Below are 15,385 nucleotides of genomic sequence, written 5' to 3' on the forward strand. Positions count from 1 at the left end.
CACCAAGATTATGGGCTAGGAAACACGGCATTCCATTACAGTATTTAATTCAATTTATACCCGCCATTTCATACGACCTAAAACCAAAGTGACCAAAATGTTTCTCGCATTACTTTAATTTTGATTGAATAATAAATTGTAACACCAATATATTGCCCTAATTTTCATCCCACGTATGAGGCAAAGCAAGTGAACTTTGGATTTTTGTACTCTTTTATGTGCTTAGCCACTGTATCACTGTGATTCCAGTCATGTTTGCTGCCCGACTGTGACAACACAAGAGTTTGCACAGTGCAGATAAAGACTAAATCGGTGTGTACAGAAACCTACAAAAGATGATACTGTAACACGCTCTACATATTAGCCTTCCTCTACTATATGCGATGCTGAAGAAAATTAAACTTGCAAATTGCATATCTAAAATTCACATGTATCTCAAAATTGTACTTTTCACACTAAATTTATTAAAATGACTAAATCTGGATACAACTGGAATACATTGCATTTTAAAGAATATATATATATATATATATATATATATATAGAGAGAGAGAGAGAGAGAGAGAGAGAGAGAGAGAGAGACACACACACACATAATGGCTATGACCATAAACATAATGTAGCGTCTTTAAAAGACACACGTCAGACTTTCATTCAGTTCTCGACTTTTTATTCTTACAAAAACGGCTCTGTTGGCCGTCATTTTCAACGGATCACACGCACACTCACTCTCTCTCTCTCTCTCTCTTTCGCACACACCTCCGTCCAGTGAGTCGCACGATGCATTCATAGAAATCGGACACAACACAACTCAGAGAAACACAAATGTCTGCACGAGAACAAACAGACAACCCAATTCGTTACACTACTGTAAAAACAGGGTTGCCATAGGAGGGACAAAAGTGACAACTAATTAAATAATTCTAAGGCCCCATGATTGACAGGGGCCTTATACAATTTTCAATTAGCACCATTTGAGTTATGGGGCCCACAGTGACGTTTTTGATATTTTTTTTATTGTCAGAAGGACACAATCCCCAGCTGTAGCCATGTTTCTGGTTTCAGTTGTGTGTGCCAAAAAGTTGTCTATCCAGATGGATAAGTTGTCGGAGGAAACCTCGGTTCGGAATGACCCCCCTGTTCTCTTTCACAGCACATATAGCATCCACGAGGGTGAGCCTCTGCTTCAGCATCAAATATGCCAGGACCAGGGTGGCAGATCGGCTCACTCCCACATGACAATGCACCAGAACATGACCTGAAGAAATAAAAGAAAGCAAATAAAAGTTTCCTTTAGTTGCTCGTTTTAACTGTAGGTGCCTTCTTCTTTCCAATTCTCACCTCCCCTGCTTAGAGCTGTGTGGATAAAGTCTGCAGCTGCCTGGAAGTTGACACTCATGTCAAAGTTATATGAGTCATTTGCCTCTACACCCATATAGGTGATCTTCAATCTGTGGTAGAAGTCAGGACATCCTCGACGTTTACTGTGAGCTGCATTCAGGATATGAGTGATCCTATGCCTAGATAAATCGTTCATGTTCTCTGCACTGCGTCTGGGCGGGGAAGGGAAACAAACAAAGACTGCTGTATTATGAAGAAGAAATGTAAAGTACTTCAGAGTGGCTCATTTATAATGTACTGTAGAAGCCTTCAAAACATTTTCATTTGGATTGATGGAAAATGTGTAGCAGACTGAACGCCAAAGTCAATGATCCAAACTCAAATAGCACAGCTGCCACCAAGTGGAATGCAACTTGAAGTGTCTAGAATTACTTGCATACTCAAATCTGATTTATTTTCATACATGTGGACTCAAACCTAGAATGTTCACAATATTAAACGTGAACGATTTAAAAGAAAATCTTTTGGGAGAGCTATTCAATTTGGAGCGGCTCGTCTTATTTTCGGCATAAAGAAATGCAGTCAAGCTACTTACTGATCACCAATGTAGAGTCTTGGCCACACTTCATCTGCATGGCTGATGATGGTTTTGCCAGTAAACAAGAGTTTTTCCAATTCAAACACTGCTAAACCAGGGGAACTGAGGTCAATGTCCACCTTCCTTGGAGGAGGTCGGTCGTTCCAGGATGCAGGAAGTTTGGATGTAAACGACATCACTTTTCCAGTGTTGGATTTTAAGCAGTCCTCTCAGGCAGCAAAAATGTTTTGAATCATTTCCTGGGGATGATTTCCATTCAATTGTGCAAACAGCACGACCGTTATTAGAAAGAAAAGCTATACTTACGGCAGGCGGTCCAAAGCGTTGTGAGTCTATCGGCCCCTTGCACTAATTCCTGCCCCCAACGCTTGGGGCTCTACTGTTGTGCTTTTGCATCAAAATAGCAGATTATTTATAGACCAGAGTGCTTGCTAGTAATGCAGTGTAATGTAGGTGCCATGCAACAGTTGAATTGTGTTTTTCAAAACACTGTTGGAATTTAGTCACCAAGTAAATGCGAATTATTAAAGAATAAACCCTTAATAAACTAAACTGACTCACTGCATGTTTGTTTGTTTGTTTTTTATTTTCACGAAGGAATAATGTCAAATAAAGACTCAACAACCAATCCAAGTTTTGTTCCGATAGTCTCTTCAATTCGCTGGACCTCAGCAAGTAGTCCAAGTCAGACATCTGGGCCACTTTTCTTATCCTCGCTAGGACACGCACCCCAGTCAAGAAGCGTCATTAAAATGTTGTCCTCACGACATATAGGCCCCCTCACACTATATTTATTTTTTTCTATCAGGTGGGTTGAAATCATTCTTTCCCTCATCCGCTGTCTCACGGGTCCATGGCCCCTGTCTCGTTCCGTTGCTTATCCCAAGGCCCAAGGTCTCCGTCGTCTGGCATCCTGCAATCTTATCTTTGTTGTGGGTGTCCAGATCTCAAATTGTTGCGTTTATGTGTGGGTGCCGCGATTGGGCCCTAGTGACTTTTGTTGTACCAGCCTTGTGTTGAATTTGTTATGTCTTTGGCTCTACTGTGTATGTGTCAGATGTGATTTATTAGTGTAGCAAAAAATTGATGTGTTGTCACTTGGATATGCAGACAGTGTGTGTGTGGTGCAAAATGTGGAGTACAGGTTATATACAGTACAGAATTCAACACATTTAAACTAAGTAAATTATGAATATAATGTGAGAATAATATTAAACCAGTAAACACAATTACTTGTCTTTACTGTGCTCTGTACTTTGAGTTTTATTTGATACATGCTTTTTGTTTAATAAATGCTTCATACCTGCATCAAATGTGAACCTGCTAAAGTTATGATAGACATGCTGTCACGTAAATGCTTAAGATAATGCCACTAATGTAATGAAATTCTTCAACCCATATAACATTTTTAAATGGTTCACCCCCAAAATACATTTACCTACAAAATATGGCAATTCATTACATCACAACAAGTTTATAAGAATGACAAATTTCATCAGTTAAAAATATAATCCATACTTTATTTCTCAGAAATGCTGTTTTTTGTTAAACCGGTATCTTTTTTTTTTTTTTTAATCAGCCAAATATTTCCTTGTGTTGGAAACATGCATTACACAGCTGGTATTTTACATTTGGGCTCCATGTAATAGCACGAGAAAATGAACACACAAGACAGATGATAACTTTTCCATGCACTATTTTTACTTATTTCTAAATATGTTACGTATCCCCTGATTTATGGCACTCTATAATCAACACATCGTAATGTTACAGGGGAAAATATCTATCTTGCACTACAAAGGAAGGATTGTGCGGCATTTACAATATGATGTGATTAAACAGAATTTGACTAGGGTTCTTACAACACTTATACAAACTCTGATGTATAATTAATGACTTCTTCAGAATTTGAATGAACATTTGGGAAAATGCACTTTCATTACTTGAAGATATGAGGATCAACATTTAGCAATTAAATTTAAATAAAAAATTAGGTTGGAAATCACAGCCCAAAACAAAAAAACAATTTTTCATTTTTTTTTTTAAAACTCATTCCTCCTTCATGGTCCAATTATGAGGTCAAAGAGGTTGCAAAAGTATTGTGCATGCAGGGCAGAGCACAGTGGAAACAAAACACACAATTACAGTACTGTGATAGCCTCGATGACGGGTATCAATGCCTAAGTGATCATGCAACTGGACTGTGACAAAGACTAATGGGCAGTTAAGGCAATGTGCATATTGTGAGGAGCAAAGGACCATGTTAAAACTGACACACAAGCAGAGACAGCAGGGTAATTATTTGATTCTGAATCACTTGCTGGAGATGAGCAACAGTTTGGGAGTGGCAATAATAATTCTCTGGTCCTTTCAAAATTCATTATACCACAAATCAAAATGCAGTCAGTGACTGATTTGAAAGCTCGTGATGATAAGTGCAAAAAACAGTGTGTTGATCTACTGTATTGACACCGTGTCACACATACCAACAGCCTACTAGGTCATTTTTGTCAATTTGTTTAGATTCTCTAGTTCAAAGATCTGGAAGAAGCTGAAAGGGTCTGAGGCCCAATAAACTGGTTCATGGCCCACTTTAGAAAGCTTTCCTTTCCAGCTGGTCAAGAATGGCCTGGATCCTCTGCACAGCCTCCTTTCGTGCTTGACGGACGTTCTCAAGTCCCCGAGTCTCCACGGAGTCCAGCTCAAGCAGTTCTTTGGTTAGGAGTTCCTCCAGGCATCTATAACTCTTGTCTATTTTTTTCCCCACAAACTCATCAACATCTTCCTGAAGAAGGAGCACTCTCGTCATGATTTGCTGGACACGAGCTAAACTGGGGTTGTCACTGACGAGCTGAGGTCCAGCATTGCCTGGAGCTGGAGATTGGGTGGGTGCAGAGGGTGGGGGCTCACCTTGTGAGTGATTTTGATCAATTTGCCCTACTTTGTCATACATTTGGGGAGGTGAACTCATTTCCGTGGGTTTCACATTGGTGCGATTAGGGGATGTGGTCGGCCTGGGCTTATGTCCTACTTGTGGGCCGCGCTGGTGCTGTTGATCCTGGAATGACACGCAAAACACAGCACTATTTTACGTCTCCAGAATGAAGAACATTACTGCGTTTGACCATAAGTGAGCTTTCAAACCTTCTGTGTAGTTGTAAAATCTAGAGAGGTGGAAGTAACAAAGAAAAAAAAAATACTTTCTTACTGTACTTGAGTACATTTTTCAGGTATCTATACTTAAGTATTATTTATTAGATTAATATTTATGCTTTCTAGTCCTGACATTGTCACAACAGGGTTGATAATTTTTTGGGTGCACACACTGATTTAATTCTATTATACCGTGATGCCACATAATTAACTCTCCCTTTCTGGTCCCACGCTGTCCTGCACTGACACTGCATTATGCTCATCTGCACTGCAGCAGTGGTAACACATCATGACATGACATCTGACTGATGGTCAAAATCTTCATGAACTACAAACAAGGTTACAGTTGGTACCTTGGTTGAAAGACTAGTCCTTCTAACTTCCTATGAGCTTAGATCCAAATGATCACGTTAATTTGCATTAACAGGGAAAACCTGTCACCTTACGGCCCAATAATTCCTTCAAGTTACTCTTGAGATGTGTAAAATCATAAAAAATATGTTGGATGCCATTGCTATATAAAACAAATTATATTCTACTTGTTCACACCTTGGGTTGGTAAGGTGGTGGTGCACCAGTTCCGGTCCCTGGCCATGCTGGAGGGTGTAGCGGACGTACAGGATTTCCATAATGATTTGGAGGAAGCTGTTGACCTGGCTGCCATTGCTGCTGTGAGGGTGCATAAGCGCCAGGGTGTGCCCAAACTTCAGCCTGAGGATTGGTGTGCAGAGACTGGCCCGTGGGATAGAGCGTGTTTGGAGGCATTGCATGAGCACCTTCGCTGTAGTGAGAGTATGGAGGATATCCAGGAACCTGGGAACAACACGCAGGTAAAAATCCAATAAATTAAATTCAATGAGAAAGGGTGATGTAAATGGCCTTAATGTTAATCATGCGTTTACCGAGGTAACACTAAAGGTTACCTCACCGCATTTGTGTGTTTAAATGTCCTTACCCCTTGACAGTGTATACCAGGATAATGGTGGTTTTGGGAATGTGTCTGTCCAGCTTGCCCACTACTTTGTTCTGTATGACATCTCTGAGTAGGATAAGAAGCTGGAGGTGTTCTCTGAGGGTCAGCACAGTAGAAAGGGTTGGATGGGTGGAAACCACTCGTTGAGTATTGACTCTGTGCCGGGCTGTAGACACCGTGGCCATTTGGATAACTTCCGGAAATTACCTACAAACGGTAGCGTATGAGAAATGAGTCATAACAGTATTTAGCAACAAATGATTCTCATAATGTGAAACGTCTAAGGTCACAAAATTTCTTGTGGGAGTCTGAATTTTTGGGCTTTCAAAACAATAATTCCTATAGGAAATAAGTATCCATTCCAGTGTCATATTGCTGCAACTTGCCATTGCAAAACATTTAACTAGACTGGTGTTATTTGTGTTCATGGTTAACTTAAAATCTTAAAAAATCTAAACCACAGTAATATAAAAACAAATAAACATGTTCCTATTCTGAACTTTATAGTTAGCATAAAAAAAAAGAACACAGAGGTTCATGGTAAGATAATGTAAATGATTGCACTTTTGACACCAAGTTATGTTCAAACACAAAACATACCTGTGGATTATACTGTGGCTGGCCATCAGATCCAGTGGGATAGGTATTTGCATAGTGTCCCGTGGAGTGAGACTGAGGATACCAGTAGTGTGATGGGTATCCTGGGTACTGTGGCGTGTCCTGAAAATACACAACAACACAATGTAAGTATTTGACAAATGACCAGGTTGACTCAATTTTTGCGTGGTCACGTCATGCCAGTTCTGTTTGAGCTCCTCCCAGAAAAATTTACTCTGGCCGGTTCCTTTGCATCTATATTTAGATTTAAATACTTATCTAATACAAATTATTCAGCTCTATATCACATTGCTTTCGATTTGATGCAATACTTCAATGTTTCTAGCTTGATTTGTTTATATGGACGAATTGAATTTTGAGTTATTAAGACCATGCAAACTAAGTTAGATCCAATTTGTAAGATGACTAAGAAAACTGTACAGTGACTTCATTCCGAATTAACTAATCAATTAATGAAATTACGTCACAAGCTATAATTATTATTCTAAAAACTGATCACAGGGCAGTTTTGAGGTTTAAACAAGGAGACATATTTGCGTGTATAAAATGTCATTAACGACTTTAATTCTTTCCATATTGACAAAACTTAAACATACGTTTCTTCTTTTTTATGCTCTTTTTAGTGACATTGGTCTTGATGACATAAAAATGTTTAATTTCATTTGTTTTTGTTTTGTTTTTTAAGGTCATATCCTTACACCAAATTAATTTCACATGTGCTCACATAATACAATTTCAGGACGTCCACTTGATACTGGCACCGACTCATTCATTATATCAAATGAAAGAGATGTTTACAGCACTAAACAACTTGACCATGGAGAGACAATTAGAATGTAAAGCATTATGGATTGTCGCGTAAAAGTAAACGCGACTAGCGACAAACTTAGCTGTAGCCCAGCTTGGAAAGGAAGCGCTACTTATTACATAACAGCAGTTAGCCCGTTAGCCGCGTAGCCTTATATGCACAAGCTTTACACGTGCGAGCAACTGTTTGCCTTAAGCAGTAAAATAAATATATCAAATGCAGCATTTATAAACAACGGATGCCTTAGTCTGACTCACCATGTTTCTTCCGGCAGTTTCCGACGTTATTGTCCAAGTTGTAACTCGAGGGCCAGGCAGATTTCACTTCATTTGACGGTTGTGTACCAGCTAAACGCACTACTATTGAAGACAACTCCTCGTAAAATTGAAAATTTCTAATTACTATCGAGTCAGAAAAGTGAAAGGGGCCTGATAAGTGAGGACCACTTGATAAAGACCAGGAAATGATTGTATGACTGACGACACGGTGAACTCGCGTCAGCTTGTTTATCCTAATGAGGATTGCGAATGACGAGTAAGAGAAACCACTCTGAACATTTTAAAGGACACAGTGTACAGCGAGAACTAAAAGACAACCAGGCTCACAAAAAGACAATATGTAAACTATGTAAATTTATACACCTAGCATTTTATAGATAATATCTAGTTAATGTTTTATTTTAACTTTAAACCGCAGATCTACCAACTCTAAATACATTGACGAGAAATTCTACTAAATTATAAACAATCTTTGTTGCGCGAAAAAATAAATGCTACTTAAAATATAGTTGTAATATATATTTTTTAAAAAACAACTCTTTTTTTTCTTTTAAACAGAAATCCGCATCTTAGTCCTCAATCTCTCTGTAAATATACCATAGGATTCCGGTTCAAACAATACAAGATTGGATATACCACACGCTTCTGCGGTCCGGCTAACTAACGTGCCTACACGGCGGCCATATTGGGAAGGACAACGTTCCCATTATAGGGAATGCATTGACGTAGGAATTCAGGCGTAACATAATCATTTAGGTTTCGTCAATATACAGAATATTAAAAAAGGCTTTTCAGTCAACCTGAGAAATGTCATCCCCAGTTCCCTTGATGTATTATTTTTCGCAATTTTATGCATCATAACTTGCCAACATCCTCTATTATTAGTTTTCTTATAGTCCACACACATTATGATAGATACTGACGCCTTTGTCCCTCCTTTCTTAGCGTCGCTGAAGGCACACAACTCGAAAAGGCGTGTGTCGTATCTGCTGTTTATATTAAAGAATTCGATATTACCCGGAAGTTTAATCCTAGTGCCTATAAAAACACTTCCGGTTATGTTCCGTATCAGAATTCTTTAGAAATATTCATGGCGTGACGCAACAATTTACAAGAAGACAACAAACGAGCAAACGAGATTCCAAGATGAATTACGTACCCGGGACGGCTAGTCTCATAGACGAGATCGACAGTAAGTGTGAGAGGAGAATCGACTCTCGTGGAAAGAGGCATCACAATAAAGAGTTGGCTTTTTGTCTGACACATTAGCCCCGTCAATGTTGTTGGATAATGTCTTGCTTTACATGTTCTCTACAGAAAAACACCTGGTTCTCCTCCGAGATGGTAGAACACTAATCGGGTACCTCAGAAGCATTGACCAATTTGGTACGTTTTTTTTTAATTACCCCTCCATTGATTTTTTTTTTTTAAATCAAGGCGAGTGAGTAACGCAAACGAATGTTTTTAATTGAGACCAAATCAACAGAACGTACTCCGAACGCGTGATGTCACTGCAGGCGTTTACATTTCGCACACCTAATTAGTCTATCTTCTCTTTCAGCCAATTTAGTTTTCCATCAGACAGTTGAACGTATCCACGTGGGCAAGAAGTTTGGCGACATCCCCAGAGGCATCTTCATTGTGCGAGGAGAAAATGTGGTGCTTCTTGGTGAAATAGTACGTGTGCATTTTCTTTCTTTGTGTTACCCGTCGTCATCAGTCAATTTTACTCATTTGCAAAGAACACTGTTTTGGAAAAGATGTGTACTCACTTTTTGAGTTATACATTTCATCTGATGTTTCACTGTGTGGTTTGTTTTACATTTCAACTCTCTCAAATGGTGATTAAAAAAGAAACGTCACCTCAACAAAAATGTATGACCGAACAACTTAATAATGCTTCTACAACTCCTTGGCTCAGGTGTCTGGCTCATGTTTTGACAGTACTGCAGACTACTCAAGAGGATAGTGTAGGTTTGGAATCTGTAAGACAGGAGCAACAATCGAAGCACGGACACTTTGAATCAAAGCGTCTATATCATGCAGAATCAACTTTTTAGAGCTTTTAGCCATATTCAAATGCCAATTCACACCCCCAAAAGCGTGGTTTTCTCCGTTCACCCGTCTTATAGCATTCTGCTCATTCCTACCGTCTAGACCAGGGGTCTTCAATCCTGTTCCTCGAGGGCCGGTGTCCTACCCGTTTTCCACCTCTCCCTGGTCCAACACACCTGAGTGATCGTTATCTAGCTTCTGCAGACCTTGCTGATTATCTGATCATTTGAATCAGCTGTGTTGCAGCAGGGAGAGATGGAAAACCTGCAGGACACCGGCCCTCGAGGAACAGGATTGAGGACCCCTGGTCTAGACATTCGCCCAAGAAAATGAGTGGGTCCTCACTTTATTAGGTTACAAGAGTGAGGCTCCACCCCCTAACAGCCCATGCTGACTGAACGCACTCCCATTTTCTCAATCATACTGTGGGACGCCCAACAAACGTATCTGGGAAAGAGTCATCTCGGCCAAGGCGCCAGCTTCCATGGCTGGGGCTCCACTGCTCTGAAATGTTTCCTCTCAAGGGCAATGTTTTACTGAATCAGGGGTATTACTTCCCAGTTAAAAAAAATAGTCACCAAAATAACTTTTATTTATTGAGAAATTAAACCATTGTGCCAAAGGTAATGTATTATCAGAGGTGTGCGTCATCATCAGTCAGTCACTAAGTTTAGTATTTAAGGCCGACCCATGTGGGCCCAGTAAAATACAGTAATATCTCCTATTGTAGTGTGACACTAGTGGACTTCCAAGGTGTTGTAATAATATCAAGGTGATATTTCCTTGCGAAAATGAAAAATTCAACATTCCTGTCATAAAAGATTGAACATAGTTGAGTCACCTTACAAAACTACTTACTTGTAAAGCTACTCGCCTTTGAAAATGTCTGATAGACAGGACAGGAAGCTGTTTGTCGGTTGATACTGACTCCTCGTGAAGTTTGATTAGTATTGCTGAAATTGACAGTTTGGCAGTGTGCCCATCTCTCCTGCATGAAGCGTGGCATGACTTAGTTTTGTTTGACTTTTCCGGCACATTTTTACTAGGAATTTCTTGTTGCACACAAACCACTTTTGGGGAGTTTGTTTTGATGTTTCGTTGCATGATCCATGTTCTTGTAGCCCTACGGATCCAATTTTAAAAGTTAGCATTTTTATTGTGTACCTATGGCGATGCCGTTAACAAATTTCCCAAAAATGTCAATTTTTATTCTGTCTACATTGTTTGCTTGTGAGTGATAGCTGTCTCCTTACTTTATCTCAATTATGGGCTTGAGTTGAAATCATGTCTCAACCTGTGCAAAAGAAAATGTCTGAATCAAATTGCTTAAGATCAGCTGTCACATAAATTCAACTGCAACGGCTTTGAGTGCGTAGGGCTAAGTCCAACAAGGTATTGTCCTTTTATGTACCATTGCTTTTCAGGTGTTCATAGGCTATGTGCCTTATTGATGCACATTTCATTGCAGGATCTGGATAAACCATGTGACACAGTCCTGCAGCAGGTCTCCATTGAGGAGATTTTGGAGGAGCAGCGGTTGAAGCAGCAAACCAAGCAAGAGACGGAGAAAGTCAAGATGCAGGTCCTGAAAGACAGAGGCCTCTCCATCCCCAAAGCTGATAACTTGGATGAATATTAACACAGCGTCCAGCCCATGAGCTGCTTCAGTTTGTATCAGACTGGTATCTTAGTTGAATTTGAAAACATGATTTTACAAGCACAAGGCAACATTTTACTTTGCCTCCTTACTGTAGTGTACTGTATACCTTTGATTTGAATGTACTTCTCTCAGTTTTTCTGGTCAACGGTGGCAAAACCATTCTTTGTGGCTCACTATGATAGCAATTATTTTACAGCAGCACTTTGTGTTAATCAAGTGTTTGTATTTGGAGATATAAAGGCCTGCTAATATCACAAAAGTAATGGCTATGCTCCATTAAAATGTTATTTTTTAATCATGGCTCCCTATTCATTGTAAATATAAATGTCAATGATGCTTTCTGGAAGTGGCACCAACCACTCAGGTTTTAATTTCACTTTGTTATAACTAGCAGAACGCAAACCACGTAAATGTAGTTTTTAAATGACTTCATTTAGGGGGAAGACGATCTAGCCATTTAGTGGTGAACTAATAGAATCCAACTTCCTAAGTTTGACGCATATGCATTTTAAAGCACGCGCGCTACGGTCCCTTTGAGTGACCCCACTTTGCAAGCCTGCCGCAGATTTCTTCAGCAGTGTGCATGGAAATTGTCATAACTGTCTTCTAGTATTCCCTCAAGTGACAGAGTAAGTGTATTACTTTTGTTGCACTTGCTTTAGTCATTGATTGGTTAATTGTCTCCTTTGGGTGTCTGTGGCAGAAAGACTGCAGTGGGACATGTGACCCATGTAATATAATTAGCCATTACTAGCCCTCCAATTAAGTTTTTTTTTTAAATTAACACTGGAAAATCAAAACATTGTAAATACTGGAGACCAAGTCAGTCCAGTTTAAAAGTGTAATGTTACCAATCACCACTAGATGGCAGTCGTGTTAGTTGTGTAACACGTTAGATTTGGTATTAACCCGAGGCTTAGCATCCTCAAAAATAATTGTATTGCCATATACTAGTGCTATATCTGATCAAATTTGAGGTCTTTGGCTCATTGTCATCGTTCTGACCATAATCAAAGCTATAGCAGCCGCAACATTAGCTCCTCAACCACCGCTGCGCTCTCTGAGCTACTCCCTTTAGCGACTGCTTCGTTTCCTAATTATATTGGTACGATTGATGATCTCACAAACAACTTTAATGTCGCTTTGTTAAATGCGCTTGACTCCGTCGCACCTTTAAAACCTAAAACTCGTCCAAAGAGGCTTACTCCGTGGTTTTCAGAGGAAACGCGCATACTGAAACGGTCTTGTAGGAAGCTTGAGCGCAAATGGCGTGCGACCAAACTTGAGGTCTTCCGTCAGGCATGGTGCGATAGTTTACTAATATACAAAGAAGCGCTTGATCTAGCCAAAACTAATTATTATTCTAGATTAATTGTCTTACATAATGACAACCCTAAATATTTATTTGATACCGTAGCAATGCTAACGCAACACCAACCAACCTCGGATAGCGCTTCCTATTCAGCTCACGATTTTATGCAATTCTTTACTCAAAAGATTGAGTGTATTCGTGATGAGATTAAAGACACTGTTCTTAAAATTCCGTCGAATTCCGCGATAAATGGTGTTAATAGGGACATTAGGGCTAATAACTGTCCGATAACCTTATGTCAATTTAAAAAAATATCTCTTGAAAGCCTAACAAAATTGGTTAGTGCGGCAAAACCGACAACTTGTGTGCTCGATCCGCTTCCTGGCAAACTAAAGATCTGTTTACGACCCTAGGACCGTCTGTTTTAAATATAATTAATCTATCGCTTACCACGGGTATAGTACCAGCAGCTTTTAGGACCGCCGTTATCCGACCGTTACTTAAGCAACCAAACCTTGACCCAGAGAGTCTCAAGAACTATAGGCCGGTTTCAAATCTTCCGTTTATTGCAAAAATTCTTGAAAAAGTCGTAGCGCAGCAACTTAATGAATATATGACTGCTAATAATCAATTTGGACCTTTCCAATCGGGTTTTAGAGCCGACCACTCTACTGAGACGGCCCTTGCTAAAGTTACTAATGATCTTCTCATAGCTATGGACGCCGGCACCTCATCAATATTACTCTTACTGGATCTTAGTGCCGCTTTTGATACCGTTGATCATAACATATTATTAAAACGCCTTGAAACGTGTGTTGGCATTTCAGGTTCAGCGCTTTCTTGGTTTAATTCGTATCTGTCGGAGAGGACGCACCGTGTAATTCATGGCAATGCGACTTCGGATCTGTGTAAGATCACATGTGGAGTTCTGCAGGGATCGGTACTTGGACCTCTATTGTTTAGCATCTACATGCTACCGCTTGGTGATATTATACGGAAATATAACATTAGTTTTCACTGTTATGCTGATGATACGCAGTTATACATGCGGTTGGATATAACGAATCCGCGCGACTGCTATAAATTAGAGGCATGCCTTGCCGAAATTAAACAATGGATGTCTTTCAATTTTTTGGGTCTTAACTCAGATAAAACCGAGATGCTCATTATTGGACCAGCGCGTCATCTGTACCTTTTCAAAGACACCACTCTGAGTATCGATAAATGTAATATTACCCAAAAGGATTCAACAAAAAATCCCAGTGTTATATTTGACGCAACTATGTCATTTCAAATGCACATTAAAAATATTACTCGAACTGCGTTTTTTCATCTGCGTAACATTGCTAAAATTCGCCCAATTCTATCAACGTGTGACGCGGAAATCTTAATCCATGCGTTTGTTACGTCTCGCCTCGACTATTGTAACGTTTTGCTCTCGGGTCTCCCCATGTCTAGTATTAAAAGTCTGCAGTTAGTTCAAAATGCAGCAGCTAGACTCTGAATTAAGACGAGAAAGTTTGATCATATTACCCCGATATTAGCCAATTTGCATTGGCTTCCGGTCCACTTGAGATGTAATTTTAAAGTTCTGCTACTTACTTTTAAAATATTGCACGGCTTAGCACCTTCCTATCTGGTTGACCTCGTGGTACCATATGTTCCGTCCAGAAACCTTCGCTCACAAAATGCTGGTCTTTTAGTGATCCCGCGAGCCATAAAGAAGTCCACAGCTTCTAGAGCGTTCTCTATTCGGGCACCAATGCTTTGGAATGCACTACCCTCAGATATTAGAGGTGCCACCTCAGTAGAAATGTTCAAAACACTATTAAAGACGCATTTATACTCTTGTGCATTTAGCTGAACTATTTGTTGGCCTGTTTACTGCCGCTTTTTTTTTTCCTCTTTTCTTTTCTTTTCTGCTCCCTTTTCCCCCGGCTTGGGGATTAGGTGACGGTGACCCACTAGGAAGTTTAAGGCATTGACCAACTGGGCATGCACCTGTTCCAGTGATGTCGTCTTCCTGCAGCACGACATTTGATAAATTTATTTATATACTTTAGCATCTAATTTAATTATTTGTTGGCCTGTTTACTGCCGGTTCTTCTCTTTTCTGCCCCCTCCTTCCCCTGCTTGGGAATTAGATGATGGGGACATGCTTTGAAGATTACGGCACTGACGAACCGGGAAGGGACCTGCTCTGCCGAAGTCGTCTTCATGTAGCGCCTCTTCTGATTTCCTTATATTTCAGCACTTCGTTGAACTACTTGTTGGCCTGTTTACTATTTCTGTTCTTTCTTTTCTGTTCCCAATTCCCCGACTTGGGAATTAGGTGATGGTGATTCACTTGGAAGTGGCTGTTCTGAATTTACACCAACTGACCGGTACAAGATCGAAGGCTCATCCTCGGATATGCTGCCATGGATGAGGACCCACTCCACTGAAGTCATCTTCCTGCAGCACTTCATTCAATTGACTCTCACATTATCTCATCCATTATTGCATAGCATCATTGTATGTGTCAAATGTTGCCCAGTTGGCATCCATTGCAGCCTGGTCATCCTGGAAGGGGGATTCCCCCATCTGTGG

The 15,385-nt window shown here is 40.0% G+C and overlaps 3 protein-coding genes across 4 annotated transcripts; 1 reads left to right on the forward strand and 2 right to left on the reverse strand.

The window, feature by feature from the left end:
* Positions 1-994: 994 nt before the first annotated feature.
* Positions 995-2,601, reverse strand: LOC148344509 (dual specificity protein phosphatase 26-like). The gene is made up of 4 exons (XM_088305906.1): positions 2,246-2,601; positions 1,937-2,178; positions 1,342-1,553; positions 995-1,258 (listed from the first exon to the last, which is right to left on the reverse strand). Exons 2-4 carry the CDS (start codon positions 2,113-2,115, stop codon positions 1,062-1,064), a joined length of 588 nt encoding a protein of 195 aa, XP_088162032.1. The 5' UTR covers positions 2,116-2,178; positions 2,246-2,601; the 3' UTR covers positions 995-1,061.
* An 837-nt stretch (positions 2,602-3,438) lies between these two features.
* On the reverse strand, positions 3,439-9,981 carry bag4 (BAG cochaperone 4). 2 transcript variants are annotated; one of them, XM_088298986.1, is made up of 6 exons: positions 9,920-9,981; positions 7,749-7,847; positions 6,666-6,785; positions 6,048-6,272; positions 5,642-5,905; positions 3,439-4,997 (listed from the first exon to the last, which is right to left on the reverse strand). In XM_088298986.1, the coding sequence occupies exons 2-6, from the start codon at positions 7,749-7,751 to the stop codon at positions 4,533-4,535; spliced, it is 1,077 nt and encodes a 358-aa protein (XP_088155112.1). In that variant the 5' UTR covers positions 7,752-7,847; positions 9,920-9,981; the 3' UTR covers positions 3,439-4,532. The 2 variants fall into 2 exon arrangements, with proteins under 2 accessions (XP_088155112.1, XP_088155115.1); XM_088298989.1 differs by lacking the exon at positions 9,920-9,981 and having other exon boundaries at positions 6,048-6,161; positions 7,749-8,321.
* On the forward strand, positions 8,795-11,779 carry lsm1 (LSM1, U6 small nuclear RNA associated). Its single transcript, XM_088299003.1, has 4 exons — positions 8,795-8,961; positions 9,087-9,155; positions 9,331-9,446; positions 11,293-11,779. Exons 1-4 carry the CDS (start codon positions 8,916-8,918, stop codon positions 11,461-11,463), a joined length of 402 nt encoding a protein of 133 aa, XP_088155129.1. The 5' UTR covers positions 8,795-8,915; the 3' UTR covers positions 11,464-11,779.
* The last annotated feature ends 3,606 nt before the right edge of the window (positions 11,780-15,385 follow it).

The sequence above is a fragment of the Idiotropiscis lumnitzeri genome, chromosome 1 (assembly GCF_059441095.1).
Source record: "Idiotropiscis lumnitzeri isolate Australia: NSW breed Sydney's pygmy pipehorse chromosome 1, RoL_Ilum_1.0, whole genome shotgun sequence".
Lineage (NCBI taxonomy): Eukaryota > Metazoa > Chordata > Actinopteri > Syngnathiformes > Syngnathidae > Idiotropiscis > Idiotropiscis lumnitzeri.

Bases quoted from the DNA above. Each gene is read 5' to 3' on its own strand.
- bag4 (XM_088298986.1), bottom strand. The intron at 6,273-6,665 runs GTATGTTTTGTG...TACCGTTTGTAG, and splicing joins AGCCACAGTATAATCCACAG to GTAATTTCCGGAAGTTATCC. The intron at 5,906-6,047 runs GTAAGGACATTT...TGTTGTTCCCAG, and splicing joins CTGGTATACACTGTCAAGGG to GTTCCTGGATATCCTCCATA.
- LOC148344509 (XM_088305906.1), bottom strand. From the start codon at position 2,115: ATGTCGTTTACATCCAAACTTCCTGCATCCTGGAACGACCGACCTCCT. The intron at 1,554-1,936 runs GTAAGTAGCTTG...TTCCCCGCCCAG, and splicing joins AGACTCTACATTGGTGATCA to ACGCAGTGCAGAGAACATGA. The intron at 1,259-1,341 runs GTGAGAATTGGA...TTATTTCTTCAG, and splicing joins CACAGCTCTAAGCAGGGGAG to GTCATGTTCTGGTGCATTGT.
- lsm1 (XM_088299003.1), top strand. From the start codon at position 8,916: ATGAATTACGTACCCGGGACGGCTAGTCTCATAGACGAGATCGACA. The intron at 9,156-9,330 runs GTACGTTTTTTT...CTTCTCTTTCAG, and splicing joins CAGAAGCATTGACCAATTTG to CCAATTTAGTTTTCCATCAG. The intron at 9,447-11,292 runs GTACGTGTGCAT...ATTTCATTGCAG, and splicing joins TGGTGCTTCTTGGTGAAATA to GATCTGGATAAACCATGTGA.